At 36.1% G+C, this 15,170-nt stretch overlaps 1 protein-coding gene across 1 annotated transcript in view; it reads left to right on the forward strand.

The window, feature by feature from the left end:
* LOC136039557 (AP-3 complex subunit delta-1-like) overlaps positions 1 to 15,170 on the forward strand; it is a 206,770-nt gene that overhangs the window by 147,626 nt on the left and 43,974 nt on the right. Inside the window, exon 19 of the mRNA XM_065723397.1 lies at positions 3,268 to 3,402. Within this exon, the coding sequence (XP_065579469.1) occupies positions 3,268 to 3,402 (135 nt within the window). The remainder of the gene's footprint in view (positions 1 to 3,267; positions 3,403 to 15,170) is intronic.

Genomic DNA, 15,170 nt, shown 5'->3' on the forward strand with positions numbered 1-15,170 from the left:
TATAATTTAAGCCTAGTCTATGTTTATGAAAGGTTGAGGAAGGTGCGCTACATTTTTTCCAGAGAAATAGCTTCTATGTCTAACAATATATTTTTTTTTAGGTTTAATTCTTAAGTTCTAGTTTTAAGTCTAAGTCTACTACTTTTCCAGAGGAATAGTTTATAAGTCTAAGTCTAGGACAGGTTTTGCGGATGAAGGAGGATAGACAGGCAAAAACCATCCTTGTCGGCCTACCATCTAGGGCCAAACGAAAGGTAGGTCGTCCTTGAATGTGGTGGGATGATCTTGTAAAGAAAGATTTAAGGGAAACAGGAATTTCTTTGGAGTCTGTAAAGAGGGAGGTTTTGAATAGGTGGGGATGAAGGAGGAGCGTGCGGAGCTGCGTTGTTATCAGGTGGCTTTGTTTTTTGGTGAGTTGTTAGTAATAGTAGTAGTTTAGAATAGTCAGTTGAAGAAAGTTTGGAAGAATAGGAGAGAAGTCTTCCAACTAAGATTGGTCATTGGAAGCCATGATAATGGTGGTGGTCAACTGCCACTGGTAATGGCAGGACTCTGAAACGATGCTTCTTTGAAATTTGGAGGAAGATTTGCTAGAAGTTTTAGAGAGGAATGGTTTTTAAGTCTAATTTTAAGTTTTTTAAGTCTTCATTCTCTAGCCTAAGTTTATTAAGCATAACTTAAGGCCGTGATTAAGTGAACTGTTAGAACTCGAAAATCCATGTTAAAATTGAAAATTTATATTTAAAAATTACTCAAGTATTCATTGGCGGAAGATACCGCTTTTAATATCAGGCCATAACTTCTTGAAAATGCTACAAAATGTTTGCTAAGATTTTGCTCTATTTCCTCTAATTGCTTAGAAATCTTAGAAAATGTCTAGTTCTTTTTCACAAGTGTACTCTATGAAGGATATTGCTTTTCGAACTAAATCGGTACTATCATGAGCAGAAGACAATAACCTGTATGATCATTGCAATCATTTTTCGATGTAATTTTCCTGTTTCCAAACAGTCCCATAGAATATATTCAGCTACCTGAAATTTTTACAAGTTTTTTGCCAGAAAGAATCGTTTCAGATCGCCGATAACACCCCTAGAGACCAGATTGACAAACTGGTATAATTAACCTGCTATTTCCGTCAATTAATAAGTGCTATTTGAAGGGTTTTTGACAATCGACGGTCTCTAGAGAATTGAGAGACAGAAGGCTACGCTACCTTCAATTTTGAACCTCGATGTTTTCAAGTTCACTTAATCACGGCCTTAAATCTAATCAAAGTATTTTAAGTTTTAAAAGATTGAGTCTTTCTTTTAGTTTCTCTTTTGATTGATTTAGCTTTCAACAATAAGCTATACGAAAGCTGTGGTTCGATCCACTTTCTAAGGCTATACTATAAAAGAGTTAAAGACGGCTTGGCCTCTTTTACGGATGAAGTTTGACAGATTGCTTTTTGGCCATCTGCCGGGCCAAACGAAAAGCAGGTTTTGGATTATGGTGAAAATGCAGAATTAAGATTAGTTTAAATTTTGTGAATGCTTTTGCCAACAATTTTACTTTTTGGGTATTCATCTTTAGCCAAATGGAAAGTAAGGTATCAATTGGGATGGGAGTAGGACAATAGAAGAAGTTAAATGGGAGGCGTCATAGGGGGCGTTAGCTCCACTGTTTTTGTGGTAGTTATTGTTTGTTTTAAGTTTAACTTTGTTATTTATTGTAATTTCCATTCGTGCTAGGCTTCATTTAGTTATTATTTATGATTTATGGTAGTTTTACCCTTGAAAAATTATTTTACTTTAATTTTGCTAATCTTTGCTAATATTGGAACTTCGTAAGAGGGAGTAACGACTACAGCTTTAACGAGATTAGTGCGGGGGAGGATCGTGTAAAAGCCTCGGGGGACGTGGCGCTAAACTATGTGGTTACTAGTTGTAGCTTTAGCTAAGACTAACCTAGACCCAATTTTTTCAATTATTTCCATCTGGATGTTAATTTATTGCTATCATAGAACTTTTTCTTGGGGGGGGGGGCTTTGAAAGAAAGAGCAGGATTTGTTAGATATCTTGTAGAGGCATTGTCTATGGATTGTTGTGAGTACTGACCGTTTGACTGACCGTATTTCAAACAGCAAGCTGTAGGGAAAACACGGTTCTATCTTTTTGTCAGTTTTCTATCAGTTCTTTCAGTTTTCTCTTTTAAAATAAGAAAAGCATCTGAAGACTAGCTGATCTGGATCAGTTCACAAAGCTTCTAATTTCTCTTAAATTATCTGATTTCCAAAAACACTGTATTGTAATTAAAACTCGCTATGGTGCAATCTACTAAACAAAAAAAAAATTAAAAATTCCTTTGATCTATGGAATTCAATGCGCAACCACTCTATAAGGAATACCCGAATGGTGCCAATTTGTCCCATCTGACAACAGAATCTGGCTATAATTACCCCATCTGGCTTTAGAATATAGAATATTATAAGTTTTTTTTAATTTCTAAATGCTCCTAATTTCTAAAACAACATTTCATCATCATTTCGTGAAGAACTTTTTTTTTTTTTTTTTTTTTTTTTTTTTTTTTTTTTTTTTTTTTTTTTTTTTTTTTTTTTTTTTTTTTTTTTTTTTTTTTATTATACATAAAAGAAAGGAAAAAGATCAACCGTGTCAGGGTTGTTGGCATTCTTTTTGTTTGAATTTATAGGCACTTCTCATCCAGATTGGTACTTTATTTTTTTAGCTCCCTCCCCCTCGTAAAAAATTGCTGTATTCGATTCTGCTTACACTTAAACCAAGTGGCCTAATTTCGTCAAAATCCTGGAGAGAGGGGGGAAGGGAAGTTGTAGCCGATTTTCTCAAATCAAGTGAAAATGATAGGGAAAACTGAAAAATGAGTAATATATTACCATAGACGCAAAGATATGCTAAAGAGAATTGACCTGTTTCTCTGGATACTTGAGTTATGCAGGTTTATCTTAATTTTGACAAGATTTTTGGAGAAACCAAGTTTCAGTTTGGGGGGGGACAAATTGAAGTGTGGGTAGGGGCAAACTTGGGTCTGAACGGCGCAGATGCCCTTCCTGCCCCATAGAAAATTACACCCTTGGTCAATCCTCTAATACCCGTTTATTACTTTGAATCATTTCCGTAATAAATTATATTGATTGAGAGAAACTACCTTGAAATTACCTTGCCTTTGTGTAACTCTCTTTTTTCGTAATTTAAGCAAACATTTGTTTTAAAACAAATTTGAAACACGCTTGTTTTTTCTATATTCCAGGAATTAACCACCGAGTATGTGCGCTTGGCGTCAGAAGTGCCTGCTGGAAGTAAGGTCAATAGTTCAGTGGAAATTGTAATAACGTCGGAAGACACTCCCATTGCCTTAGAAGGATCCCTTGAATACGTCAAGTCGGTTAGTTTTTTTGTTTCATCTTTTTTGAAATGTTTTGCAAATGAAGGGGATAACTCAAAACGCGAAACATAGACGCTATAGAACCGTCATAGAATCTGTCTGGGTTCTTGTTTTTCTTAGGTTAGCAAGACTTTCAAAAAATACATCTGACTCTAGGGAATTAGCTTAGTGTAGTTCAGGTTAGCCTATCACAGAGGTAAAATGTCTGGGCTTTTTTATAAAAAAATAAAAAAAAGGTACCCTTCGAACACAAGTTTCACTTTGGCCTAAATTTGAAAAAAAAAATACAATCCTTCTGTCCTATGACATTTCAAATTGTTCTGATAAACTTAAAGAATGACTTGCAGAGCTTGGCTATTTATTAATATAGCGAATGAAAGCTAATTTTTCCCCATTTATTTGTTTATCTACAGTCATTAAAAGCTCTTTAGTTAGTCGGCAGATCAAGATAAAGACTTTAAAAGCACCAAACCAATGCTGATTTTAAATCCAGAAAAGAATTGTGGCAAGAGACTTATTTGTGGTTACAATGGGTCACTTCAATTTGAAATCAGCAATGGATCAATTGATCATTTACAATAGCAATAAACACAAAAATGAAGAGCTTCAAATCATTTGCGTTTTTTAAATCCGTTTTTTAAAGTTGTGTACACTCCCCCCCCCCTGAACAAAGATCCTGGGTATGTCCTTGCTTCTGGAAGACCTCGCTCAACCTACTAAGTTACGCTTTCAGTTTTCTTTTCTGTTCAACATAGTTTCAAAATCATTTTCATTGCAATTTGTCTGCAGTCAATTTTAGTCATTTTCTTATTTTGTCATTTCTTAAATTCGATATTTTTTGTTAGTTCGGCTTGATTACTTGTTGTCTCCTTGCGAACGTTCAATTTTACAAATATTTCTGGTAAATGATTCCTCCTCATCGCTGAGATAAGCCAAATTATGAGTTGCTTTCAACCGACAAAATTAAGTTACAACTCGAAAGAAAGAAGTTGAGTGTCCTAAATTCGGAAGAAGATAAGCACAGAAATGATCTAGATATCCAGAAGATGTCATTTTCTTTTCTCTCTTTTTTTTTCTCTCTTTTTTTCCTCGTGAAGACGACGCCTTTTGTGTTCGTTTTACTTTTCTGCATATTTGGTTTTACGTGTAAAAGAGCAATTGTTTAGAGCAATCCGTTCGCCAGGCTTTCAAATTATTTTTTGTAAGAAACGGAAGGGGTGACGCACAGCTACCGTCTTCAATGCAGTCCGTGTTATGTTATGCTGTCCGTGTTATTTCTTCTATTTTTTCCGAATTACTCCCCTTCCCCCCAAATTCCACCAAAGAAAGCGGATCCGGACTTCAGTGCAGTTCGGATCCGCTTTCTTTGGTGGAATTGGGGGGGGGGAGTAATTTGGAAAAAATAGGAAAAATGAGGTATTGGTAACTTACGAACGGGTGATCATGTTTTAATGAAATTTGATATTTAGAAAGATCTTTGGCTTTAGAACTCTTATTTTAAATCCCAACCAGACCCGGTGACATTGGGGGGTGTTAGGGTGGGAGAAACCGGAAATTCGGGAAAAGCTTAGAGTGGAGGGATCGGGATGAAACTTGCTGGGAAAAATAATCATGAGTCCTAGATACGTGATTGACATAATTGGAACGGATCAGTTCTCTTTGGGGGAGCTGGGGGTTGTTAATTTGGGAAAATTAGAAAAATTGAGGTATTTTTAACTTACGAAGGAGTAATCGGATCTTAATGAAATTTGATGTTTGGAAGGATATCATGTCTGAGCCCTTATTTTAAATCCCGACCGGATCCAGTGACACAGGGGGGAGTTGGGGGGGGACCTAAAATCTTGGAAAACGCTTAGAGTGGAGGGATTGGGATGAAACTTGGTGGGAAAAATAACCACAAGTCCTAGATACGGAATTGACATATCTGGAACGGATCTGCTCTCTTTGGGGGAGTTCCGGGGAGGGTTAATTCTAAAAAATAGAAAAAATGAGGTATTTTTAACTTACGAAAGAGTGATTGTATCTTAGTGAAATTTTATATTTAGACTTAGAAATCCGGGGGTAAAGAAGCCCAAGACTATTATGACTAGAAGACTATTATGTAACAATCTTAGAGATTCTGAACTAAACAAGCCCTGGCCCTCGCGGGTTTTTTAAGTAGAAACTATTAGGTAAAACCCAAGGAAATCCTGAAGTAAAGAAGTCCTGAGTATTTTCTGTAAGACTCCATTACGTAACAATCTTAGAAAACCCGAAATAAACAAGCCCTGGCCCTCACAAGTTTTTAGATAGAAACTATTAGGTGAAACCCAAGGAGCTGTTGATATAGCGGGCCCCCTGAAGGTTTTCCTGGCACCCTTAGGTTTTTAGGCATAACATCCATAGAGAAACAACCCCCTATTACGTAACTCGCACCTACGTCTTAAGGGTGCGCTGTTCAACTTAGACCTTTAAATGAAGAAAGAACTAGTGAGTTTGGCCTTAAAACTATTGAGGCATCACTACTGACTCGTTCTATGGATGAAGGATGACAGATTGCCAAGTTCGTTGTGCCGCCAAGCCATATAGGGCCAAGCGAAAAGCAGGTTGTCCCCGAAAGGGGTGTTAGATATCGTCAGAGAAGATTTAAGGGAAATAGGAAGTTATTGGGAGGGTGTACTGAGGGAGGGTTTTAATAGATTGGGATAGAGGAGAAACGTGCGTAGCTGCTGCTGTAAGTTGTTAGTAGTAGTAGTATATGTTTGTGGAAACAGCGCACGCAAACCTAAATCGAAAGACACATTAATACTCTTCTTTCTCCAGGCGAGAATATATGCTCATATTTGAAAAAAAAAATATCAAAGTATCTCTTAAAATGAAGAGATTCTGAAAAACTAAAAATATAGAGAAAAACAAAATTTTTCTCGCTTGAATTTTACATTTGTCTTCTTTATAATTTGCTTGTTTTCCATTTATAATATCTGGCCAATATTGTCTTGCAGCTCATTAAGATTTGAAATTAAATTACTATTCAACCAAACTGAGCAGGGTGGGTTTCATCTTCCCCAACTTCTTGGGGAGATTTTGGAACAGTCAGGTACGCAAGATTTTGTTTTGTTTTGGGGAAGGAGTAATTTCGAAAAGAAAACCAAAATGTGTGAATATTTTCGAAAAATATTAGAGATCACGAAACCACTAAAAGTACTTGAGGTTTGGGAGGTCACTGAACCAAAACCTCCTCCCCCTCCCTGTTCCTGTCTGATTAAGTATACATCTTGGTTTGACAAATTTCCACATAAAGTCCTTCAAATTACATTGATAATTAATTTATTCGATTTTTGAGTATAATTTTTTTTGGAGGGGGGGGGGAAGGGGCTACAAAAAAGCTTCTTTAAGCACAAAAATTTTTAAATGTTTTTTTCTGTTACTTTTTGACAAGTCTGACAAAATTTTCGGGGGAGGGGGTCCAACCGCGGTGACATGAAATCTGGATGTCTGGAAACATAAAAGTTAATGCAGAATAGTTTTAGAACCAAAAGGATGAAAGTAGTATTTGCATACCCCCCACCCCCAAATAAAAGTGAATCAAAGCCAAATACTGGAAGCGTGGAGTCAAATCCCTCCCCCCCCCAAAAAAAGTGAATCAAAGCCAATTAACCTTTTGCTGTATTGATAATATGATAAATTAGTTATATAATTGTTTTACCTATGCAAATCTATGATAAAGGGCATGTTCCCTTGTATAAATTTACTTTTTAAAATTAAATTACTTTCCACAGTTCTTTCATAAAGCATGAGGCTTGTCTGGCTGTAAATGACAGAAAATTTCACGCTCTAATTGTGTTGGTTTTGTCCCGGTTTTTTTTTTGTTTTTTTCTATGCCGCCGATCTCAGCTTATTCTTGGAAACTGGTAAGGGTCTAACGTGTGCGGTTTTTACGGAAAGTGTGGACCTCAGGCCGGATTGATGAATATGACATTACATTTTGGAAAGCTCCGTAGAACTCTTGCCTGGGGCCAAAAAGGATGGTTTTTGCTTGTCCTCGAGCCAGAGCCTATGGTGTGCGAAGTGAAGTTGAGTTATATAGCCTATGTCAGAGAGGAGTATCTGAAGTTGTGCAGCCAAGCTTTCGTTTCATCAAACCATGTTTCTGCTTTCGAGTGGAAAGCTCCGTTCTAGCAGGCAAGCAGGCAGGCACCAGTTTCAAATTGAAGATGGACTAAAATCTATAAGTGTTAAATATATGCGGTAGTTCCCCGGCCCCACAGCCAATATATCTTCTTTGAGTGATAAATAGAAAAATTTACAGAAACAAAAAAGTGCGATTTTCCCACGGGTCCGAAAGTGCTGCCATCTATTGTTTCTAGCCATTTCTGTTCGTGATTTCAGCTGACTTTACCATTCTTTTTTTTCTACTTGGGATTGCAATAGAGAAATGGTATCAGATATACCTCTTAAACTTTAAAAGTTCTCTCATTGCTAAAGAAATTAGTGCTTATCCTTTGCTCCTTTCTAAGTGGTGGTGTTAGAAAGTTGGCCTCCGGCAAAAAAGTCAACTTTTGAACTAAGACAGATAGAATTTTTCAATGATTTCAATGATTTTTCAATGATTTTTTCAATGATTTTTCAATGACAATCGATAGACCTTGATGAGCTGATCAAAGTGTATGTCATCCATTTTTTGTTACAAAAATTCCTTCATGACATACACCAGTTTGAAAGTTTCAAGGGGTTGACAACTTCAGTGGTAAGGTACACACTTGAACCAAAAATAGGCCGATACCAATTGTGAGATATGTAGGGGACTTCCAAGCAACAGTCGATTATTAGCTTATAATCATCTTTGGCAATGAGGGGTTTGCAACTTTTGCTGATTGGTGTACCTATTATCTGTTTCTGGTGTAATTGATGGTAAGAACAACTTGGTTCCCGATTGTAAGACATGTAGGGGAGTTGTAAGTAATAATCGGCTGTTGGGCTACAATGACTTCAGCGACAAGGGGTTTGGAACTTTTGCTAGTTTGTGTGCCCATTATTTGTTTCCGGTGAACTTGGATGTATATCCCGGGAGAGGGACTTGTAAGTAAGAATCGGTTGCTAGAGGAGGCTCACGAGGGGCTACAAATTTGTGCAAATTGGTACACATCTATGGAATCAGGGACCCATAAATTTCCTGTAATGACTCGCCATCCAATAATAAACGATCCTGGATGGCGAGTCATTACAGGAAATTTATGGGTCCCTGATGGTATTTTGATCCTGAAAAGTTACAGATAGCTTTATAATACCAACTAGATTACATAAGATTAATGTTCCAAGTTTCCATCCGTCACGATGTCTACGATTGAAAAGGATAAAGTTCAACCGGCTGCAAAGTGACATTTAGGGGCCTAATAAGTACTAATCGGCTGTTAGTGTGGACCTCGGGCCGGATTGATGAATATGACATTATATTTTGGAAAGCTCCGTACGACTCTTGCCTGGGGCCAAAAAGGATAGTTTTTGCTTATCCTCGAGCCAGAGCCTATGGTGTGCAAAGGATAAAGTTCAACTGGCTGCAAAGTCAATTTAGTCCCTTCTTCCAATATTTTTTTTTTTTTCAACCCTGAGGAATAGCCTTTGATCATCTGATTACTGATTGTGTTATTCTTTGTCTCTCACGGAAGAGGGACTTGTAAGCAAGAATTGGTTGCTAGAGGAGGTTCATGAGGGGCTACAAATTTGTGCAAATTGGTGCACATCTATGGTATTTGATCCTGAAAAGTTACGGATAGCTTTATAATACCAACTAGATTATATAAGATAATGTTCCAAGTTTCCATCCGTCACGATGTCTACGATTGAAAAGGATAAAGTTCAACTGGCTGCAAACTCAATTTAGTCCCTTTTTCCGATATTCTTTTGCTGTTGTTTTTTCAACGCTGAAGAATTTGATCATGTGATTACTGATTGTGTTCTTCTTTGAATATGACGTTTTGAAAGCTTTGATAGTTTTGACAACTTCAGCATTTAACCGATAGCGAAGAAACAAAACCAAAGTGTTGCTCTCGCAACACTTTAATCGGCAAAGCCGAACAAAGGTTGCCGCAACACTTCACGTTGCCCAGGCAACGTAGGTCTAGTTTTCTTTTCTATTTCAAAAAACGTTCATGAAAAATCAAATTTTCAAGTGACACGGAAAATTAGACTTTACTTAATTATTAAATGAAAATGTTTTTCTGAAATTATATCGTGAAATAATTTTTTTTCTTAAATTAAATTATACTAATTTTAATCTATTTTTCTGGAAACTTAACCAAAGAAGTGGTTTAACTTTTGCCGTAAAAGTAAAGGTTATTGTCAAAACTTTCAAATGAGCAAAGATATATTAAAAAGAGACGACAATTTAATAGAAAAGAGTGAAACTTAGAACAGACAGAAAACAGGATAAATTAAGAAGTCACATTTATTCATTAAAAACTAAAAGAGTTTTTAATGAATAAATTGAGTGTGCCTATCGTCTTACTCACCTTGCCTCTCTGATTCTCGACTCTTATTTATTTGTTTATTAAATAATATTAAATGAGATCTAAGCCCTGTTACTTGACCTGTAAAATAGGATTTTTTTGGTTGGACTAGCCAATTTGGATCAAACCTAGAAACTTTTTGTTGGAAACTGTTTGAGTGAATTTGAAATACAAAACGAGCATAAATAAATGTGAATGAATAAATGAAGCCTAAAACGAATTGAATTACAATTAATAATGGAGTCGAACTTAAATGAACAGAAATTACCATAAATAAATTTAGTACGGCAACACCTGAACATGATTTCTCGATAATGACTGAATAGAAATGATATCACTGAATATCACTGAAATCACTGAAAGAGTAATAAAATCACTGAAAGAGTCCAATCCGTGAATTTTATTTAAGCTTTGAAACCAGTTCAACGCGAAAGTTTTCTTTAGTTCGGACCAAAATAGATTCCACAAGAGGCGAAATTCAACATTAAAACAAATTCAGCCGTTAAAAATGTATTTCAACGACAATATGTTAGACATTTTTATAGGGAAGAATGTTTAGACTGAACGTAAAGAAAGTAGATGATCTTCTATCTTAGAGATTTTAATTTAAATTAAATAAAAAAAACTAATTTTTTTAGCTGAAAGTAAGGAGCGGCATTAAAACTTAAAACGAACAGAAATTACTCCGTATATGAAATGGGTTGTCCCCTCCGCAATCCCTCGCTCTTTACGCTAAAGCTTTTAATTGTTTTAAAAAGTAGAATTGTGGCTAAGAGTCAAACTTTAGCGTAAAGAGCGAGGGATTGCGGAGGGGACAACCCATTTCATATACGGAGTAATTTCTATTCGTTTTAAGTTTTAATGCCGCTCCTTACTTTCAGCTAAAAAAAATAGTTTTTTTTTATTTAATTTCTGAACGTTTTTGAATTAATGTATGTTTGGTTTTGGCTCTCCCCACATAAATTATTAAAATGAAATTTGTATATTAATTCTTTTTTTGGCTAAATGGCTTTCCCTTAGTTTTGATCAGACGATTTTGAGAAATAAAGGGTGGAGAAGGAGGCCTAGTTGCCCTCCAATTTTTCGGTTACTTAAAAAGGCAACTAGAACTTTTAATTTTTAACGAACGTTTTTATTAGTAAAAAATATACGCAACTTAAGAATTAACATAGGTAACAAACTTTCATAACCTTATATTTTTATTATGTATACGAGGGGGTTTGTACCCTCGTTAATACCTCGCTCTTTACACTAAATCGTAAGTTTTGTCCCAATTCTTTAAGAATGACCCCTGAATCAGAAAGACCGTAGAATAAATAGTGAAATTGCTAAAAATACTTTAGCATAAAGAGCAAGGTATTTATCTCCTCCTAAATGCCTCGCTCTTTATGCTAAATTATTTTTAGAACCCCTCATATGCGTAATAATCTCTGTTCATTTTAAGTTTCAATGCTACTTCTTCCTTTCATTTGAAAAAAAACGTTTTCATGTTTATTTTTCATTGTTTTCTTATAGTAATGCTAGACAATCCTGCGCCCTTTTCATTGAATTTTTTTTCTCCCATGACAGATTCCTCCAAGGAAAGATCCTCCAACATAGCCCCCTTTCCTCAGCCCCACCCCCAAACAAAATAAAATCCCCCTGAAAACGTCTGTTATTATGACATAGTTATTATGGTTTTGACTATGTTGAACAAAATGGCTATCTCAAAATTTTGATCCGTTGACTTTGGGAAAAATGAGCGTGGGAGGGGGCCTAGATGCCCTCCAATTTTTTTGGTCACTTAAAAAGGGCACTAGAACTTTTCATTTCCGTTAGAATGAGCCCTCTTGCGACATTCTAGGACCACTTGGTCGATACGATGACCCCTGGGGAAAAAAAAAACAAACAAACAAATAAACACGCACCCGTGATTTGTCTTCTGGCAAAAAATACAAAATTCCACATTTTTGTAGATAGGAGCTTGAAACTTCTACAGTAGGGTTCTCTGATACGCTGAATCTGAAGGTGTCATTTTCGTTAAGATCCTACGGCTTTTAGGGGGTTTCCCCCTTATTTTCCTAAATAAGGCAAATTTTCTCAGGCTCGTAACTATTGATGGGTAAGACTAAACTTGATGAAACTTATATATTTAAAATCAGCATTAAAATACAATTCTTTTGATGTACCTATTGATATCAAAATTCAATTTTTTAGAGTTTTGGTTACTATTGAGCCGGGTCGCTCCTTACTACAGTTCGTTACCACGAACTGTTTGACTAAATGGTGATCTACAGGAAAGAACGTCGTTTAGACTTCTGTTTAGTTCGCGCTTATTTTACTTGACTTTTTGTTTTACTTTATTTTACTTATTTTGCTTGACAAAACTCTTTGTTCAATATGTGTGCCTATCATGTATATTGATGCTTGATTTGCAATATTTTATCATTAAAAAGTTACCCTTGAAGGTACAAGAGGATACATTCTTCTTCGCAAGGGGTAGATTAAAGGTATCGAGCTAGGAGCTCAGGCTGAGTGTGATTCAGGGCTGGCTGAGAAACTCCGATCTTACCTTAGACTTTAGGATCGCCCGTGCGTCTTGTGTCACTATTGCCTCTAGACACTGTGCCTCCAGTCCCTCAAAGTGAAGCCAGTAAGGATGCTTTCCAAATATTTGAACTGGATAACTTTTTTCATGACCGCCACATTTAGTGGACAGAGAAGAATGACTTGCTGCCATGCTTTTGACTTATGGCTGCCATATTTAGGGGATAGAGGAGAGTAATTTTCGCCATGGTTTTGGTTTAAAGACCGGCTCATTTAGTGGACAGAGGAGAATGACTTGCTGCCATGCTTTTGACTTATGGCTGGCTGCCAAACGGCTGCCATATTTAGGGGATATAGGAGGGTGATTTTCGCCATGGTTTTGGTTTGAAGCCCGGCTCATTTAGTGGACAGAGGAGAATGACTTGCTGCCATGCTTTTGACTTATGGCTGGCTGCCAAATGGCTGCCATATTTAGGGGATATAGGAGGGTGATTTTCGCCATGGTTTTGGTTTAAAGCCCGGCTCATCTAGTAGATAGAGGAGAATGACTTGCTGCCATGCTTTTGACTTATGGCTGCCATATTTAGGGGATAGAGGAGAGTAATTTTCGCCATGGTTTTGGTTTAAAGGCCGGCTCATTTAGTGAATAGAGGTGATTAACTTGTTGCAAAGCTTTTGGTCTCCCCTGTATTCACCTGCAGTCTAAGATAGTTTGTCTTTACCGCAACCTCATCGAGTAGTTCTTAAGCCCTTTTTGGGATGTCCAAGGGAGGATATCATTTTGGATTCCCCCACCCTTCCATTGAACACAAATAATTGGCACTTTCCTAGATTTGCTAGTCATTTTAAGCATGTCCAAAAATACTCTTCGTTCACAATAATTCTTTATCACTCAAGAAGTTTTTTCTTATTGATGTCTAACATGATGTCTTTTTCTTCTTTTTTTTCGGAAAGCATTAATTTCTGTCAAATGTCTCTTCTGTTTACTCTTCTAACTGTGAAAGATAAATGAAACAGCATTTTTAATGCTGTTTTCCTTTTGATCGTCATTCCACATGATGGAGAACTTCAAAAGCAATTTATTGATATTAGGATTAATTTTTAATGAATCCACCAGGCTATTATTGAACTTGTGATTAGGAAAACGATATTATCGCTATAGTATCGTTTTTATGAAAATCACAACAAAAAAATGCTTTATAAACTAATTTATACATAATAAAAAATAATTTATTTGAGCTTTATTGTACTAATTGATACCACTGTTATCCTTCCTGCAAACTGATGGCATTGCAGTGTTAAGGTGCCTGAGGTTGAAACACTGGTGAACACTCCTCCGCCGCCCTACTAATTTTGCCAGAAAAGGTCCTAAGAGATCTTGGAAGATCTTCAAGTACCAAGGACATAAAAATGAAAGCATTCCCCCCCCCCCACCACTTGACCGATCTTAGATCTATTCACACCTGAAAGATGAAGTTTATAAAAAAAAATTGGTTGTTTCGAAACTAAGTTTTTGAACCAGTGTCACATTCTGATCAGTGTTGAAATATTGGATCATGAAAATGATGAAGCAAACCTGGTAGTTATATTTGACAACATTTTTTGTCCTTAAAAATTCAAATATTTACCAATCTGTTCATCCCAGAAGCCTGCAGAATCAAAGAAAAGCTTCATTTTCTTGAGCTTTTTGGTTGTATATATTTTTGGGTTAATTTTTGCTAATTTTACGCCCACCTCCCTTTTTTAATTTGGTAACCACTATTACCGAAAAGTACGGAACTGTGTATGGATGTCTTTTTTATTAAAAATTGAATGGCCGATCTTTTCCATTTTTATAAGATATATTTGGTGGTGTATGTTTCCTCTTAATCAATCTAAAAATTTTGTTTCATTTCCACTAGCCTTAGCAGTTTTAGGTCCTGTTTATAGGGGTAATATTCGCAAGTCGGCAATCTAAGGCTGCTTTGTAATCAAGGCCGTATCCAGGGGTGTCGGGAGTTTAACCCCCCCCCTGGAAATTTTTCTGACTCGTAAAAATGTAACAAAAATGAATATAAACAAATCTTTGTGTTTTTTGTAACCCCCCCCCCCCAAAAAAAAAAATCTATTCTACTCCTCCCCTGAAATAAATCCTGGATGCGGTCCTGTTTGCAATTAATTGATATTTGTAACCTACAGGAATTTTACTTTTATCGAGAAATTGGGCTATCAATAGGGTTAAATGGAACAAATTTAGAAAGTATCCCGTGTAAAAGCAAATGTTCAGTGACAAAAACTAAAAAAAGCTAAATCGGGTTTTAGATTTTGTAAGGTCTCCATTAAAATTAATGCATCGTAACACATACCCTCCTTGAAATCTTACGATCAACTTTTCCTGGGTTGTATCTACTATCTTTCTAGACTTTACTTTATTTTTCTTATTTCTACTGATAACAAATTCAAATTTGTACAAACGCCCTCGTTAAGAATTCAAATTATGGAGGTGTACATTCAAAGTACCCCAGTTGTAGTTTTTAAGAATCAGATTCAAATCATTGCCCTCATGGCTTAAAAAAAACTGTGATTTTCACAATTTTCTTTAATTACGGATTTAATGACGTCATAAATGGATAGTGTTTTGACTAAGAAACAATTACTAATAACCTAATTACTTACTTAATTACTAATTACTAATAACAGTAGATTAGGACAATGGAAGCGTAGCCAATTTGATAATGATTTACTCTCCCAGTTGATGCTCCTAATAACTTTCAATCG

The sequence above is a fragment of the Artemia franciscana genome, chromosome 19 (genome assembly GCF_032884065.1).
Source record: "Artemia franciscana chromosome 19, ASM3288406v1, whole genome shotgun sequence".
Classification (NCBI taxonomy): Eukaryota; Metazoa; Arthropoda; class Branchiopoda; order Anostraca; family Artemiidae; genus Artemia; species Artemia franciscana.